Source organism: Podarcis filfolensis (assembly GCF_964270895.1).
Source record: "Podarcis filfolensis genome assembly, chromosome: 16".
Lineage (NCBI taxonomy): Eukaryota > Metazoa > Chordata > Lepidosauria > Squamata > Lacertidae > Podarcis > Podarcis filfolensis.
In genome coordinates this window covers 13,869,471-13,885,977 of record NC_139620.1, presented here as the reverse complement: position 1 = coordinate 13,885,977, position 16,507 = coordinate 13,869,471, and the positions used below count along the sequence as shown (strand labels likewise).

Genomic DNA, 16,507 nt, shown 5'->3' with positions numbered 1-16,507 from the left:
GAGAAGGGAGCTCTGGGGAAGAAGGAGAGCCCACTGAGGACTCATTCAAACCTGGGAGCAGCCTCACAGGAGTTCTGCCTTCATCTCTCCCCCCGCACCCTTATGCTCAAAAGGGGTTACTGGGATGTTGCTTTTACTTTAATTATATATTTTGTGGTTTTGTATTTTGATTTTGTTCTGTGAGCTGCCCTGAGACCTCTGGGTATAGGGCGGTATATAAATTCAATCAATGGCCATATCCCTCCTCTCTAAAGAAAAAAAGTCCAACAAATTTTAATTTCCAATCATAGCAGAGGTGCTCAAGCCCCCTGATCTTTTCTGTACAGTGGTACCTCTGGATTCGACCGGGATCTGTTCCGGAGCCCCGTTCGCATCCTGAAGCGAACGTAATACGTGACTGTGCATGCGTGTGTCGCGTTTCGCCACTTCCATGCATGCGCGTGATATCATTTTGAGCGTCTGCGCATGCGCGAGTGGCGAAACCCGGAAGTAACGCGCTCCGTTACTTCCGGGTCGCCGCGGAGCACAACCTGAAAATGCTCAACCTGAAGCGTATTCATTCCGAGGTATGACTGTACATCCTTCTCCAATGCTCCAAACACCTTCACCCAGATACATGCCCCAAAGTCAAGCATAAGAATAAATAAAATTTATTGGGCTCTTGAACCACTGGACTTCATTTGCTGTTCCACCTCTCCATTTCTGGGCCCAGCAGACGAGCTGCGGCTAATCCTGTGGCAGCCCCTGGATGTGGGCTCTTCCTCAGTGTGAGGAGGAACTCCGCATACCTCCATCGCAAATGACGCTGGCTATCCTAGGGTGGCGCTCCTCTCCAGGTGGCCCTTCCCAGAACTGATGGAGGTAAAGTCTATGCTACTGCTGAGGCACACGGCCCAGAGAGAAGACTACAAGTGGGTTGGCCCTTTTCCTCTCCTCTGCTCGACCCTGAGCTCACACTCGACCTTGAGCTCACACGGCCGCCAGGCCTTCGCTGACAGGCATGTTGATGTGCGCCGTCAGCAGTGGTTCAGGCTCCCCCTCGTGCAACACAAACACCTGCAACACGAAGGAGATGAGAGGAGGGAGGGCCTATGGTCGGCATGCCAACACAGCGGCCATCTTGGATTGCAAGTCAGCATACAAACTGGGAACAAGGCACAGGGAAGGCAGGCTTTTTCTTTTGACAGGCAAGCCCCCCAAGACTGAAACAACTGGGAAATCAATGGCATGGGAAGTCAAGGGGCAGGCCTGTCAGGAGTGGGGTGGGGAATCAAAGCAGGAACACTAACCTTAATAATATCCGAGGTCCCTTGTTCGCTCAGACACTCCACAAAGGTGGCCAGAGGGTAATTCAATCCTGGAACCAACATGGGAGTCTGCAGGGAGGCAAGAAAAATGCAGGAAATTCTTATGGCAAGCAGCGTGTTGGGGAAGAGGCTAAGAACCCAAGGAGGGAGGCGTGTAGCAAGGGGCAAATCTGTAACTCCAGCTGAGCCTGAGTTAGGGTTTTTGGCCAAAGTTGTTGAGCTATTTTTGCAAAATCTCAATAAAAAAAGTTTTTGAGCTATTTGTAAGGAAATCCATAATAATAATAATAATAATAATAATAAATTTATTTCTACCCCGCCCATCTGGCTGGCTTTCAACAGCCGCTCTGGGTGGCTTCCAGCAGAATATTAAAATACAATGATTCATCAAATATTAAAAGCTTCCCTAAACAGGGATAACCTACACTTCCGACATGGGTTGCCATATGTCTGGATTTTCAAGGACATCTTAGTGTTTCCCGCCTGGACACTGCTTCCGACTGCCTAATCCCAGCTATGTCCCGGAAATTCCAGACGCAGGACAACTCTACTCTGAGAAGGCCGCTGGACTGGTTATATAGGGGGCCTGTGCAAAACATTTAGGAGAGGGAGTCAGGGGAGATCCAATTTAGGAGAGGATGGAATTACCTTAAAGAAAGGATGCTCTATGGAGTAGAGTTTTTCATCATACAGGAAGCTGATGAGAAGGTTGGCGACTGCACGGGTATCTGACATGTTCTGGAGGTTAAGGGTCAACTTGAAGGTAGGGCCCATGCCCTGGACCTGCAGAAGGGAGAGAAGCGCATTATGGGAATGAGCGTGTGAGACAAAGGGGAATGAGGATGGGGGGGGGGAAGTGTCTCAGCAATGTCTCAACATTTCATCAAGAGGGGACTCTGGGTAATATCCAACCCAAAGGTGCCTCCGGACTTTCACTATTTTGCAGGGGAAAGCACATGGGAACTTTAGGTTTGCACAGCCCTAGCACAACAAATCCACTTTAAAAAAAAAGAACTGGACATTTTACGGTTTGGAAAGTGATAGGGAAATACAAATATGGGATGAACAAATGATTAATGGGAAGAGGTATAAACATTCCTGCAAGTAAATCAGAATGAATGCTCATTAATGACCAGATATAATCAAACCTCCTCCTAAGGTCTGTGCAAGAAAATAAGGATGAATTCTCAATAAACAGGTAATCCAGAGGGACCCAAAATCAGATTAGGCCCACTGACGCCAATGAACTTGAGCTACTCCAGTTTATTGAGTTCAGTGAGTCTACTGTGAGCATGACTTAGTTGGATACAACAGCTCAAGCAAAGCCCATCCCTTCTCAAGAATTCCTAATTTCCTCCATTTATTTATTTATTTCTAACTATTTTATTTTCATTTTTAACAAAATTCTTATACATTTAAATCATTTTCAATTTTTACACATTTGAGATTACTTGAATCCCTGGACTTCCCCCACCCTCCCCTAGTTTCCCATTTTTAATTATTCTTTCTATTGCATCTAATCACACTTCCCCAATCCATTTTATCTCTTTGTTAGAACTTTAATTTTGTTTCATTATAAATGTTATAACAATCCTGCTAGCGTTTTTAAATATTTACAGTGGTCTTTAAGATGCTCTATAATCCCTGCCCCCCATTCTTTACTGAATTTTTCCTCATCTTGGTGTCTGATCTTCACTGTCATCTTCGCCATTTCGGCACAGTCCATCATCTTGGTTATCCACTCTTCCCTGGCTGGGACCAATTTACTCCTTTTTTTAAAAAGCAGCCCACCTTTTTTCTTGCACCATCCTCTGATTTAACGCACTATTTCCTTTCCTCCCCTCACCCCATCCTGGGGTCACCCCTCCAGCTGTCTTCTCTTTTCCAGGGATTGGGACCATTTTTAAGGAAGCCCGCCTCGATTCAGACCAATCCTGTATTCATTTCCTCCTCCCCCTTCCTCCTCACCACAGCGTTCATCTTCAGCTGCTCCTGCGCCGACTCAGACACAGGCGTCATGTTGCACTGAAGCGCTTGGGCGTAGGCTCGGGCCGCCATGAGTCGGATGCGGCTCAGGTCCGTCTGAAACACCCGGTGCATGGCTGGGCGAGGGCGGGGGGTGGGAAGGAAGCAAAGTGAAACAGGGAGGAGAGAAATGAGACCTTCCCTTGTGCCATCATCAAAACACCCTCTGCCTGCAGAAATTAGGGGGTCTGTTGTGCTAGAGCACTTAGGTCCTAGAATCAATTCTGAGCATCTCTTTCCTGGCTGAGATCACCCACAAACCACGCTCCACATAAAGGTCTTCCTGCACCAGTTTGTATAAGGTAAAGGTAAAGGGACCCCTGAGGGACGCGGGTGGCGCTGTGGGTAAAACCTCAGCGCCTAGGACTTGCCGATCGTATGGTCGGCAGTTCGAATCCCCGCGGCGGGGTGAGCTCCCGTCGTTCGGTCCCAGCTCCTGCCCACCTAGCAGTTCGAAAGCACTCTTAAGTGCAAGTAGATAAATAGGTACCGCTTATAGCGGGAAGGTAAACAGCGTTTCCATGTGCTGTGCTGGTGCAGGCTCGCCAGAGCAGCTTTGTCACGCTGGCCACGTGACCCGGAAGTGTCTCCGGACAGCGCTGGCCCTCGGCCTCTTAAGTGAGATGGGCGCACAACCCTAGAGTCGGACACGACTGGCCCGTATGGGCAGGGGTACCTTTACCTTTTAAAGGGACCACTGACCATTAGGTCCAGTCGTGACCGACTCTGGGGTTGCGGTGCTCATCTCGCTCTATATGCCGAGGGAGCCGGCATTTGTCCACAGACAGCTTCCGGGTCATGTGGCCAGCATGACTAAGCCGCTTCTGTTGAACCAGAGCAGCACACGGAAACGCCGTTTACCTTCCCGCCAGAGCGGTACCTATTTATCTACTTGCACTTTGATGTGTTTTCGAACTGCTAGGTTGGCAGGAGCAGGAACCGAGCAACGGGAGCTCACCCCGTCGCGGGGATTCAAACCACCGACCTTCTGATCAGCAAGTCCTAGGCTCTGTGGTTTAACCCACAGCGCCACCCGCGTCCCACCAGTTTGTATTCATAGCCACAAAATATGAACAGGGACTTTTGTGTTTAGCAGAATTCTCGGGGGTTCTTATGCTGCAACTGTGGAAAAATATGATCAAACACAGTTATGGTATTGAGATGTACAGGACTTGATGAATTGTTTGAATGAAATACTTTGTTCCGATACGCGAGATTGAACTCCAGGCCAAGACCAGCCAGCCCCTATGGAAGGAAGAAGCCTCAGCCAAAGAACATAAAGAAGAAGATAAAGATGAAGATTGGCAAAATAAATTATTAAACTATGCAGGACAAATCATTACAAAAAAGGGCAATTGTTTAAAACGTATTTTTAAAGCTTTGTGTACAGATTTTTACATTAGTATAACTTTTAAAAGTCACCTGTAATAAGATGAAGAAGGTTTTAACATTGGATTGTTAAGTATATAAGGTTTTATGGATGTGCATAAACAAGTACATTGTAATGGAACCAAGAGGGGGAGTGGAGGGAAGTCGATCAAATTTCATGGTTTAATTTGGTTATGATTTTTTTCTGGTCTTTTAAAAATTGTTATTTTTGGAAAATCAATAAATTATTATATAAAAAGGTCAAAAAAACAAACAAACAACTAGCCATTTTTAAGGTTTATTCACAGAGAGATTCCTAAAGCCTCTACATGTGTAAGGAGGGAATGTTTCCTGATCCAGAGACCATAGAGGAAGGAGCTAGGAGTTTGCATCTGGCTGGGATGTTGTGTGCCTGTAAGAGAGGCTGCCGTGCTCCGAGACGCACTGCTCATGCGACTCACCCACGCCACTCTCCCGCTCCCGTAGCGTCTGGTCCACATACAGCTTTGTCTTCTTGGGCACGTTGAGCTTGATGCTCTGGGCGACGGGGGCTCCGACAACCGCATCCCGCTTGTCAAACGTGGCAGTGCGTTTTAGGATCTTGATGATCAGGCCCCCGCCTAGGAGAAGAGCAGAAACTCATGTATGCGACTACAGCGGCAAGAATGCTACTCGCCCAAAAATGGAAAGAAGAAGAAGTCCCAGCAAAGGAAGAATGGATACAAAAACTTATGGAATATGCAGAAATAGCTAAACTTACTGGAAGGATAAGAAATCAAGATAACAAACTTCTTATAAAATAATGGAAATGGTTTATTGAATATTTACAGATAAATTGTAAGCAGATAAAAACATTGGCAGGATTCTTGTAATAACCTGCAGTTTCATAAGAGTATATATTTAAAGAAGATGAATAAATGAACAAATTAAGCTAATATGGATATGCAGAAGATATTAAAAATAAAGTTAAGGAACTGCAGAAAGTGGGGGAAGGAAGTTAAGTTTTGAAATGTCAAAATGATTGTATAATCAGTGAACTGTATAAATCTGAAAACTATAATTTAAAAAGAGAGAGAGAAGGGGGAGAAACGACAGATGGGCAAGGAGTCAAGTAGGACAGGGAAGTGCCTTCACTTGATAGGCTCTCCACTCCTGTTCGATACAACCCACTCCAGCAAGTTTAGACCAACATGACTTTCTCCCAAGAAAGCCTGAGAGATGAGCATCTTCGGCAAAATTCTCAGCTGCAACTCGTTCTTCACAGCTTGGGCTCCATATCAGGAGGGACAACTGCATGCTGCAACCAGACTGTAGCTCTGTAGATTTCAAAGCCTCTATGCTCAGGTGCAGCTTGCCCCTGAATGCTACCTGCTGGCTGCCCCCTGGGGAAGGGCAGAAGGTCGGGCTAAGTGCTCTGACTTCACAAGGCACAACATCTGCTCTTACCTTTGGTGGTCATGACAAGTGTGTTATCTTCCCTCCCATAGCGGCCGAAGCAGATGCTGCTGACAACGTCCTGGCAGCAGAAACAGAGAAAAAGAGATGAAGGTGGGTTGCTGCTTTTCGCAGGGAGAAGGAAGACAGGTGGGCTTGTCTTTGGTGTGGCCGTATAGCTTTCCTTTCTTTGATTTGGTCTTTGCCAGTAGTACAGCGCCTGCTTTTCATGCTGAAGGTCTGAGATTCAATCCCCAATGGCCTCTCCAGCTAGGAGGAAGGCTGGGAATATCCTCTGCCTGAAACCCTGGAGAGCAGCGACCAATCAGTGGTAGCCAATACTGAGCTAGATGGACCAATGGTGTGACTTGGCCTTTGTCAGGTTCCCACATCCCTATGGGAGCTCTTTGTCTTCTCATGGCTCTCTCACTGCATCTCCACCCTCCCAGCCCAGGGCACCTCATCTCCTCCCAGGTAGCCTCCCTGCCAGCTCTCCTTCACCTCCTGTGGGTCCTCCCTCTGCCAAGAACAGTCTCCCTCTCCCTGTGTGCTCAGTTCAGGAGCTGAGAAGGGCCAGGAATGGCCCACAGCAGGTCCGGAACAGGTAGGCTGAGTGAGGATACAGCCTGTGAACTGTTACTGAAGAAGGGAACTGTAGGGGAGGCCATCTGCAGCAGGAAGGGTGCCTCTCTGGACCAAGGGAGTTTCTGCTTTGCGTGCAGGTTGAATCCTCAACATCCCCAGTTTGAAAAGGGATCCTGGGCAAGAAGGACCAGTGGTGTGACCAAGTCAAAGGCAAGTTCCAATGCCTTACCAGACCCACATTCAACAGGAGCCATGTTTTCCAGGAACTTACTCAAGGAGTCTTGGTTCTCTAGTTCTCCTGTTTCAATCCCACAGATGACAAACACACATCCCGTTAGAGTGAGGGATGAGACAGAGCAGCCTGGGCTCAGAGAAACAAACATACAGTCTCACACACAAACACCTCCCCCACCCACGCTGCGACCAGCTCCTGTGCCAAACCACCAGAATGCCCTCATTCAGCCCTGAATGTGGGCACCCCCTGTTCCTGCCTCTCACCTGCGTTTGGATGATGTTCACAAGGTTCTTGTCCTGGTATATGTGCACCTCCATATTGGCCAAGGCGACCAGCACAGCATGGAAGCTCTGGAACTTCTCATCTATGAGACTCAAAGTGATGGGGGTGGCTGGCAACGGGACCACCCAGAGCTTCTTCCCCTGCCACGAGAAAAAGACATTCAGGAACCCAACAGAACAGCTTCTCCGACCTGGCCCCCAATTGATTTCCTTGCTAATTAAGGCCCCCTACCCCCCACTAGGATTACCCTTCTTTTAACAAGATCCTCCTTTAAAACAGAATTGGGCACAGCAGTAGCACCACCTGGGGACCACATGCATACACTTACACAACACAATGCCCTTCAATGTACCTTGGCTCCATTCACTTAACTCTAATGCACCTTGAGTTCCAGAAGTGAGCCAAGGTTCAAGTTAAGAGCTGCTGCCTTCAGTTGACAGCTTGAGGTGAGGCAGATTGCCAAAGCTGTGGCCAGTAATTAAAGCTGCCCTCCACCCCATGACCCCACAACCTTCTGAGTAAAGCTTTGAAGGGTTTCGTCGGAGCAGGCCACCACAATGTTCTTTTGGACCCAGGACAAGCCCACGGCTTGAGAACTCAGCTCAATGCAGTATTTATGTCGCTTGGAGTTCCTGCGTGGGAGAGAAAGACAGCAGTGGCAGGTCAAGTCCAGGCCTGGCCTCCTTATGGTCAGCAAAGCAGGCAACTCCAATGCCAAGATGGGTGATGCACAAGATATGGGGCTTTTCCTTGCCATATTCTTAAGAGCTTGCTCTGAAACATGGCAGCCTCCCTCTTCAACCCATCAGGTCCTCTCTGCCCTCCCAAAACACCCCCAGCAGCTCCTCCTCTGCCCACCTGCGGAGGATGTAGATGCACCCATTACGGCAGGCCACTATGAGCCGATATTCCACATCGTACTGTCCTGTGACGTCCAGGAAGGCTGGCACGCTTGGTACCTTTGTCTGCCATTAAAAAAGAAAAACAGTGCTGAAGCTGGATACTGCCCCACTCCCTGGCATGTTGCCTCGCAGGGGACAGATGCGAGAGGGACCTATTTTAAATAGTCACATCACCAGGATGGGATTGGCAGGCGGGTGGTCACCTCTGGACAGTTTTGAGGGTTTTCTAGTTGAAACAGACACCCCCATTTGTTACCAATATCCCTGCCACTGAAACTCAGCCTCCTGAGATTTCACAGACATGGGCCACAGCATTCAAACCTACAAAATCTAGAAACCTGCTCTTTGTTGTCGTTTTTAAACCAGAAGCCATGCAATCAGTGGAGGTTGGCGCTTACCAGAACTGATAGGGCACAAGGCAACAGTAACTGGAGCCAGACAAGTGCAGCCACACTTCTAAGTAAGGAAACAGTGAAGTGGAGGTTGGCAAAAGCCAGACTAAGGTTGGTGGCGCAGTGTCCCAATCGCCTTCATGGTCTAGCTCCCACTACAGGGAATGGTGAATCCAACAGCTTATTGTTTTATTCATTCATTGCATTTGTATCCCACACTTCCTCCCAGGGAGGAAATTTGTAAAAATATTCCTTTTGCATCCTCATAACATCCCTCGGTGGTAGGTTAAGGCTGAAATATGATGGCTGCCCAAGACTGCCCAGTTAACTTCAGGGTTGGGAGCAAATCTGAAAGCAGATCTCCTCAGTCCCGACTCCAATACTCGATTCCCCCAACATTGTCTTGAATTCTGCAACTGGTTGTTGCGATTGTGAGGAACACCAGAGCGAGCGGCTTCCGCTTAGCCTCAAAGGGCATAAGGCAGAGAACAAAATGGCCCTCTCTTCCCCCTCTTGAAATAAGCACAAGATATGGGGCTTCAGAGCACTCTTCTCCAGGGCCTCACCTGCACCAGCATACTGAAGGGCTCAGGATCCAAGATGATGATGTCGCTGTTCTCCGTCCCAAGCACCAGGCAGCTGATAGAGCCCTCGTCTGCCACGCTCTTCTTCAGGGTAGTCATGCAGGTAATCAGTGACTGAAAGATAAGGAGGGGCAAAGGGGCAACTTTATGCATCAAGAGAGATGAACCCCAAGGGACTAGGATATGTTTCCCAGCCATGGGCAACTGGTTCTGTAAGTGCACTTCCAATCTGGGACATTTGGGAGCATGGGAATCTTGTGCCTAACCCTTTTGCTACTTGATTGCCCCAAGTTGTGATTTTAAAAGATGTGTCACCTAAGCAAGGCCATTCTTGGCTTCAGGGAAGAGTTGACAGTATTTGCCTGGGATCAACCAAACAGCATCCCAAACCTCTTCCTCTTCTGGGATGTTCAGGGCGGGAGTGGATATGGAACATCAGAGTACACACCTGGCGCTTGAGCGGCTGCATTTTATACTGGTTCACAAAGGACTCCATCTCAGGAGGGTCAAGGGCCAGGAACCTGCAGAGCAGATGGGGAAGGTGATGAAAGGAGCCCAGGGTCCCAGCCCACACAGAGGGAGGGGGAGGGAGAGGGAGAGAGACGGCCTTCAACAGAGGATGAAAAAAGGAGACCATTTCTCACAATCAAAGCTGTGTTCCCATCAGCCTGAAGCAGAGAACTTGGGCTGGAGTGGGCATCACAGGAACATCCAAAACTGCCTTGCACTGAGTCAGAGCACTGGCCAATCTAACTCAGTATTGACTACACTGACTGGCAGCAGTTCTCCAGGATTTCTGGCAGGAGCTTTTCCCAGCCCTGCCTGGAGATTCCCAGCCCTGCCCACACCAAAGAACTCACCTCAAGGACTGCACTGACAAGGGCGGCTCCGTATTTTCTCTGTCTGCGTTTTCCCTGTTGAGACACATCAGGCAAGTCAGGAGGGAGAGCCTTGGGCTTCTGGGGCTCATGCCAGTGTGGCACAGTGAACAGTCTAGAACCACAGAGCCCTAGGCAAGCTTGTTCGCCCTGAGCCGCTGCTTCTCTAGTCAATTAAATGGGAGCTTTCATAGCCCAGACATGTGGGGGTGACCAAAAAGCGGATTATAAAGCATTTTTTTGCATGCCAATGTAAGAAATAACCCCCCCCCTTCCACCTGGCATGCTCTCCATTCCCACCTGCCCCTAGTTGACCCCCAAGCCTTGTTTGCTTATCCTCCTGATATTTAGAGATGGCTCAGAAGACTTGGTCTCGCCCTGCCCAGCTTCAGAGCTCCTTACCGGATCATCTCCAGTGTCTCCTTCATTGACAGAAGGTCAACCTTGTCCTACCAAGAGAGAAGGAGGACAGTCAACGGCTGCTCCCTACAAGAGAGGCAGACTTAAGAAACTGGAAGGACTGCTGGTGATGAATCAGAAACCAAGAGGGATTTGCACTCCAATTAAGCAATTGCATTTATATCCCACTTTTCACCCAAGCAGCTCAGGGTGGCAGACGTGGTTCTCCCCCTTCACATCTGATCCTCACAACAACCTTGTGAAGTAGGTCAGACTGAGAGACGACGACTGGCCCAAGCCGTGAGCTTCACAGCTGAGCGCGATTTGAATCCTGGTCTCCCAGGCCCTAGTTCAACACTCTAACCCAGGAATGGGAAACCGTTTCCAGTCCAAGGGCCACATTCCATCCCAAGTAACTTTCTAGGGCCCAGGGGTGGGCAAAGCCAGCAGCAAAAGTGGATGGAGCAATGGATACAAATTTTATATTTTCATGCAGTTTCAACACAACCCTTTTTTGCCCTCCCTACAGGCAAGCAAGAGGCATCATAGAACATATTCCAGCCTTGCAAAAGCACCCAGGAAGGGTGAAAAAGCAGGTCTAGTAAGGGTCTGGGGGTGGAGGCTATGGCCTTGAGAGAGACCCGAGAGCCAGACAGAGAGGGCTGGAAGTTCACCACTTCTGCTCCAACCACACTGGCCCTCAGGCAGGAAGGATGGGAGGGAAGGTACCTAAAGACCCATGACCAAAGGGGTTCTGGCTAGCAGACAGCTTCCCCAAGCCCTCCCTCCTCCTTCTCACCTCCTTTGCCTGCTCCCAGACATCCTTCTCTGTGGAGTTGACTTCCAGGGGGGGCAGAGCATAGCGGAAGTAGGGGCGCATGTTCTTGTACACGTAGATGTAGGGACCGGCAGCCACCCCCACAGCAGGAACACACAGTTCATGACGCTCCATCAGGAAGGCAGCCACACTTGTGGGCAAGTCCAACAGGACATTCTCGCTCAGGAGGTCCATGCCGTGGTACACCTTCAGCTTCATCTCATGTCCTGTAGGGCCCAGGTCGCCCACCACCAGCTGGGAAAGGGGGAAAGCAAAACAACTAGGAGCCTCCTTGAATGATACCCAAGGATGTGTGTCCCTTTGGAGGCTCTGAAACCTAAATCGATAAACCTAAAAGCAAGCAGGCAAAAGGAACAAAGAGGAGACTAGGAACGTGCGCTCAAAATCTACACAAGAAAAATGGTATTCATGCAACAAAAGCCTATTAGGTCAGATGGAGAGGTAGAGAAAGAAGGGAAGAGGCACCCAAAAGGCAGCAGATTTGCAGGTGTGATGAATATGGACAGTACAAGAGAAGGGTTTGTGGATGTGACAGCGACAGTTCCCTTACCTTACAGTCTCCATCACCATGCAGGTCAGCCAGGGCTGGAAAAGACAGCAGAACCTGTATCAGCCCCATTAAAAAGACCCACACATAAACAGGGGAGAGGGCAGAGGAGCCCCATCCCCCCCAAAGCTGCTATTTTTATAAGGATACCAGGCAACATCCCCTGTTGAAAGTAAAGTCACCTGCAATTGACTTCACCCCAGAGGCACACCCCTCCATTGTCCCCCAAGATAGACTGATGCAAACAACAGAATTGTTAAGAAAATATAGGTTAATGCAAGTCTCCTGCAGATGCAGGTAGGTCAACAGGGAGGCACACAGCTTTAGCAGAAACTCGGATGCTGGAATGGAAGGAGCTTCTCTGGAGCTGTTCGAATAGGGAAAATTAACTATATGCTTTCATGAGATCAACAGAAGTGAGTGACTTCCCTTGTTGGAGAAGCCCTACTATTGTCCTGAGGCTTTCCATGTGTTTCTTTACCTTTAAATCAAAGCAAACAAAGTAGATACCAGATAATTTAAGTACTGTATTGTAGTACCTGTTCCATAATCCAAATACTGGTTTGGAAGAAATAACCCACTCAGAATCCTGAAATTCAAGGAAATAATAGACTTCTCCAAAAACCCCAAAATGCCTTGAATTGACACTGTGGGAGAATAACATACCTCCCCCAACCCTTGAAAGCTTTAAAATCAGCCATGTGACCACAGAAGAATCTCCACCATCCAGGAGAAGTAAAAGCAGGTGAGGAAAGGATGCAATATGGCTGGCGCTACACTTTCCTCAACCACACAGTGGTGTAGCACCCTCTGGTGGAACGAAGGGTGACATGGTGAGCCCAACATTACCATAAGGGGATGGCGCACCTTCTGGTGGGCATGAGGATCAACACTGCTGACCTCGGTTAACCACAATGCCATCGCTTCTTGATGTTGGAATGAGGGGTGCTTCACTAGCCTCGACTGCCCAGAAGTTGGGGTGTCTTCTGACGAGCTTCAGTCATACAGCCATAGAACCATAGAACCGTAGAGTTGGAAGGGATCCTGAGGGTCATCAAGTCCAACCCCCATTGATCAATGTGGATGATCAACTTTGTTTGCATTAACTTCTACTAGGGCTTCTCAGGTCACTCCCTCAATTTTTCTTCTTAGAGATCCAAATGGTGACACTGGTCAGCACTGGTCAGCCTTTGCCTCCCTGTCCAGCCATTCTATGGGTAGAAACTGGGTGCCTCCCTTCCATTGGACAAAAAAAGAAAGACGCAGCTCTGAACATGTGCAGACAGCATTTCCTATACTACTAAGCCACATCTGATCCCCACATGTCTGCTATTGGAGGCAACAAATTCCAGGACAGAGGATGCAGCCTTATAAAAAGAGTGGTTCTCAGACTGAGTCACTCCTTATTCCCACAATGGTCCAGAGCAATGTTACATTATGGAGCATTCTGGGAGATCTATATGACAGCTCCCAGTTGTCTGGTACTGATTCAGAGCTTTGCTGTCAGGTAAACCCACCAAGGCACATTGTAGCAGGAGGTAAAAGGTAAAGGTACCCCTGCCCGTACGGGCCAGTCTTGACAGACTCTAGGGTTGTCCACTCATCTCACTCTAGAGGCCGGGAGCCAGCGCTGTCTGCAGACACTTATGGGTCACGTGGCCAGCGTGACGAAGCTGCTCCGGCGAACCGGCACCAGAGCAGCACACGGAACGCCGTTTACCTTCCCGCTATAAAGCGGTACCTATTTATCTACTTGCACTTAAGGGTGCTTTCGAACTGCTAGGTGGGCAGGAACTGGGACCGAATGATGGGAGCTCACCCCGCCGCGGGGATTCGAACCGCCGACCATGCGATCGGCAAGTCCTAGGCGCTGAGGTTTTACCCACAGCGCCACCCGCGTCCCAGCAGGAGAGGGCCCACCAAAGACCACTCAAGTCTGCTGGGACCTATCCTTGCCTTCCTTCCTTAACCACTTCCACCAAAGCAAGCTGTCACAAAGTAGGCATTGCTCGTGCTGCAGTGTGGAAAACAAAATATGCTTTTACCTACTGCAAATCCAGGGAGAACCAGCAGATAGTCAAAACTATGCCCATCTCAACCACTGTACATTATGATCGCCATATTCACCCATCAAAACAGGAAAGAGACAATGCTTATTAAGGAGAGAGAAAACAAACTCAGACTTACTGACGCAAGAGGAAAATGTGTAGAGGCTGGCCACTGGGTCGTAGTGGGCATCCAGCCATTTGGAATTGGCTTGAATGCTGCAATGGATGAAGGAAAGGTTGAAAAAATGTACAAAATGAAATATATTGCAGACAGTTTCAGCCCAGAGAGCCAATTCTCTAGGAGTCTCTGTTCACACCTGACCTAAATCCCTCTGAACCATGAAGCTTCCACAGAGTGGTGACAGGCACTCAGAAGTCTTGATTTTCTGCCACAAAAATCAGTGTGTTCTGAAAGAACCCAGGAGTCCTGACTCTGTTTCTTTGTCTTTCTCTCATATACACAATTCCAAGTTGCACCCCTCTTACAGCTCATCGTGATTCTCTCTCATGCAGCTGGGCAAAGAACTCCTCAAATTCTTTGAGTCTGCAATTCTGTGCACAAATACCTGGAAACAAGCTCCGTTGAGCTCAATGGGACTGACTTCTAGTCGACATGCACAGGATTGGTGCTGTTTATTTGTATCCTGTCTTTCATCCAAGGAGCTGACGGTGTCATACACAATTCTAAATATATTAAGGATGAGGATGTTCTTGTGAACCAGATGGGTTTATTCTCATTCAAAAATCTATTATGTCCAGCAAACATTTCTCTCCCAGGAGTCAAACAGATACTGATGGGGCAAAGCTCCCACCCGTGCAAGAAAAAGCAATTTGCCCACAATTTTTGCCCCCCTTCTTCCCCCCAATATCGTCACTACCCACAGCCAGAAAAATACAAACCAGTTCCTTAGGCAAAACGAATGCGGCAAAAGACTCACTTCCATATTATCTACATGTCCTCATCACCCGCTATACTCGGGTTTTGAGCAGTTCATCTATGCCTGGTTGACACCTTTTTTATTTAGATGAAGAGGTTGCTCTGTGCGTTTGACAGATGCACTAGGGGGCAGAAACGGAGCAGACAAAGAAGTTCTCTTGTGCACGGAAATGGGCTGATGTTGGGAACCTGCAGCACCTGTTGGATTTCTGCCTGCCTCCGTGGTGCAGCTACGACAGGGCTCCTCCTCGGGGGTGAGATAGAGGGGGAGGAACTGGTCACAGTGCAGACACGCGTCACCAACCGGGGGGGTGGAATGGAAACCAAAACAAACGCATGCGCACCCACTTTCCTTCTAGGGAACCCAGGAGTCCGACCTGCAGGCACCAGCCTCCTCCCCCCTCCTCCCTCGCCAGCGCAGGCAAGAATCCTGAAAGCGGGGAGGGGACGGGGGGGCAAGAGAAAAAGAGGAAGGGGGGAGCAGCTGCCCTCCAAAACGCGACCTCTCCGGGCTTTACCCGTCGCCAGCGGCTCCCGAGGACGACGAAGGCAGCGCCGCGGCCGCCATGGATAAGCCAGGGGATCCGTCGCCATGGAAACCCCGCGGGAGCCAATGGGTGCGCCGAGAAAAGGAGTCCCGCCCCTCCGAGCAGAAGTCCGCGCGCTCATAGACTTGCGGAGAGTTTAAGACTAACACGCAAGCACACACCCAAGCAGCTTCCGGGCTGACTTGGCCGGTCCACAGAGCAATCTGAAAAGGATTTGCGACAAAAACTAAGGGCTGGGCCAGACACACTACGAGTGCTACGTTGCCTCAAACGCACAGAAGGGACTCCGAGGGGCCATCTAGTCCAACCCCTGCAGTGCAGGAATCTCAACTAGCTCATCCATGGCTGGTGGCCATCCAGCCTCTGCTTAAAAACCTCCAGTGAAGGAGAGTCCACCACATTTAGGAGGAGTTCATTCCACAGTTGAACAGCTTTTCCTGTCAGAAAGTTCTTCCCAATGTTGAGTCGGAATCTCCTTTGTTGTAACTTGAAGCCCTTGGTTTGAGTCCTACCCTCCACAGCAGAACAAAACAAGCTCGCTGCATCTTCCATGTGACAGCCCTTAAGATATTTGCCTCTTCTTCTCCAGGGTAAACATACCCGGCTCCTTCAACTGCACCCCATCTTGGTTGCCCTCCCTATGAACACTTTCCAGTTTGTGGGCATACACAATTCTGACCATACTAAGCCTCCTGATGTATATTTTGCTTTGGGAGGCTTAGTATACACTTCCAGAGTTAACACTAAATACAATACTTCTGGTAAATGAGCCACGATAGCTTCTATAGGGCTGTGAAATTTTTGTGTCCCGGGCTTTTTAGACTCATCTACCCATGTACTATCAGAAACAAAAGGGGCATATTGGTGACATGAATTTCCCCCCAGCTCTCCTACCCGAATACCTTGCTCCTATTTTTACTTGGCTTCCAAATCGCATTGGAATTTACCCACCCAACAACTGCTGCTTTTATCCCTCCCCCAACACTACCAACAGCACACAACAGCTACCTGAGCTTCCCCACCCCTCAATTTTTCCACAAAAGCTGCCCTGTTTTGCCCAGTATTAGCATTTGCTACTTGGAATGCCTTCTAAGCATTATGTGGCATCCTGAGGAAACAAGCAGCAGCTCGCTAACATCTAATTTCTTAGTCCCATCGGGTTAAAGACAGCCTCAACAGGCTCCCAGACTTCTCCAGA

The 16,507-nt window shown here is 49.0% G+C and overlaps 1 protein-coding gene across 5 annotated transcripts; it reads right to left on the bottom strand.

Moving 5' to 3' along the window:
- Positions 1 to 634: 634 nt before the first annotated feature.
- Positions 635 to 15,404, bottom strand: BBS1 (Bardet-Biedl syndrome 1). 5 transcript variants are annotated; one of them, XM_083591799.1, is made up of 17 exons: positions 15,280 to 15,404; positions 13,964 to 14,040; positions 11,780 to 11,814; positions 11,191 to 11,463; positions 10,395 to 10,441; positions 9,975 to 10,028; positions 9,563 to 9,635; positions 9,097 to 9,228; positions 8,095 to 8,201; positions 7,748 to 7,868; positions 7,218 to 7,376; positions 6,147 to 6,216; positions 5,162 to 5,320; positions 3,276 to 3,409; positions 1,956 to 2,090; positions 1,290 to 1,376; positions 635 to 1,056 (listed from the first exon to the last, which is right to left on the bottom strand). In XM_083591799.1, the coding sequence occupies exons 1-17, from the start codon at positions 15,327 to 15,329 to the stop codon at positions 970 to 972; spliced, it is 1,800 nt and encodes a 599-aa protein (XP_083447925.1). In that variant the 5' UTR covers positions 15,330 to 15,404; the 3' UTR covers positions 635 to 969. The 5 variants fall into 5 exon arrangements, with proteins under 5 accessions (XP_083447925.1, XP_083447926.1, XP_083447927.1 ...); XM_083591800.1 differs by having other exon boundaries at positions 15,265 to 15,357; XM_083591801.1 differs by lacking the exon at positions 15,280 to 15,404 and adding an exon at positions 14,960 to 15,122.
- Between the last annotated feature and the right edge of the window lie 1,103 nt (positions 15,405 to 16,507).

Coding starts and splice junctions, on each gene's coding strand:
- BBS1 (XM_083591799.1), bottom strand. CDS start 15,329: ATGGCGGCCGCGGCGCTGCCTTCGTCGTCCTCGGGAGCCGCTGGCGAC. Junction 11,464..11,779: donor ATGGTGATGGAGACTGTAAG/GTAAGGGAACTG, acceptor CCCCTTTCCCAG/CTGGTGGTGGGCGACCTGGG. Junction 9,636..9,974: donor TTGTCAGTGCAGTCCTTGAG/GTGAGTTCTTTG, acceptor TCTGCTCTGCAG/GTTCCTGGCCCTTGACCCTC.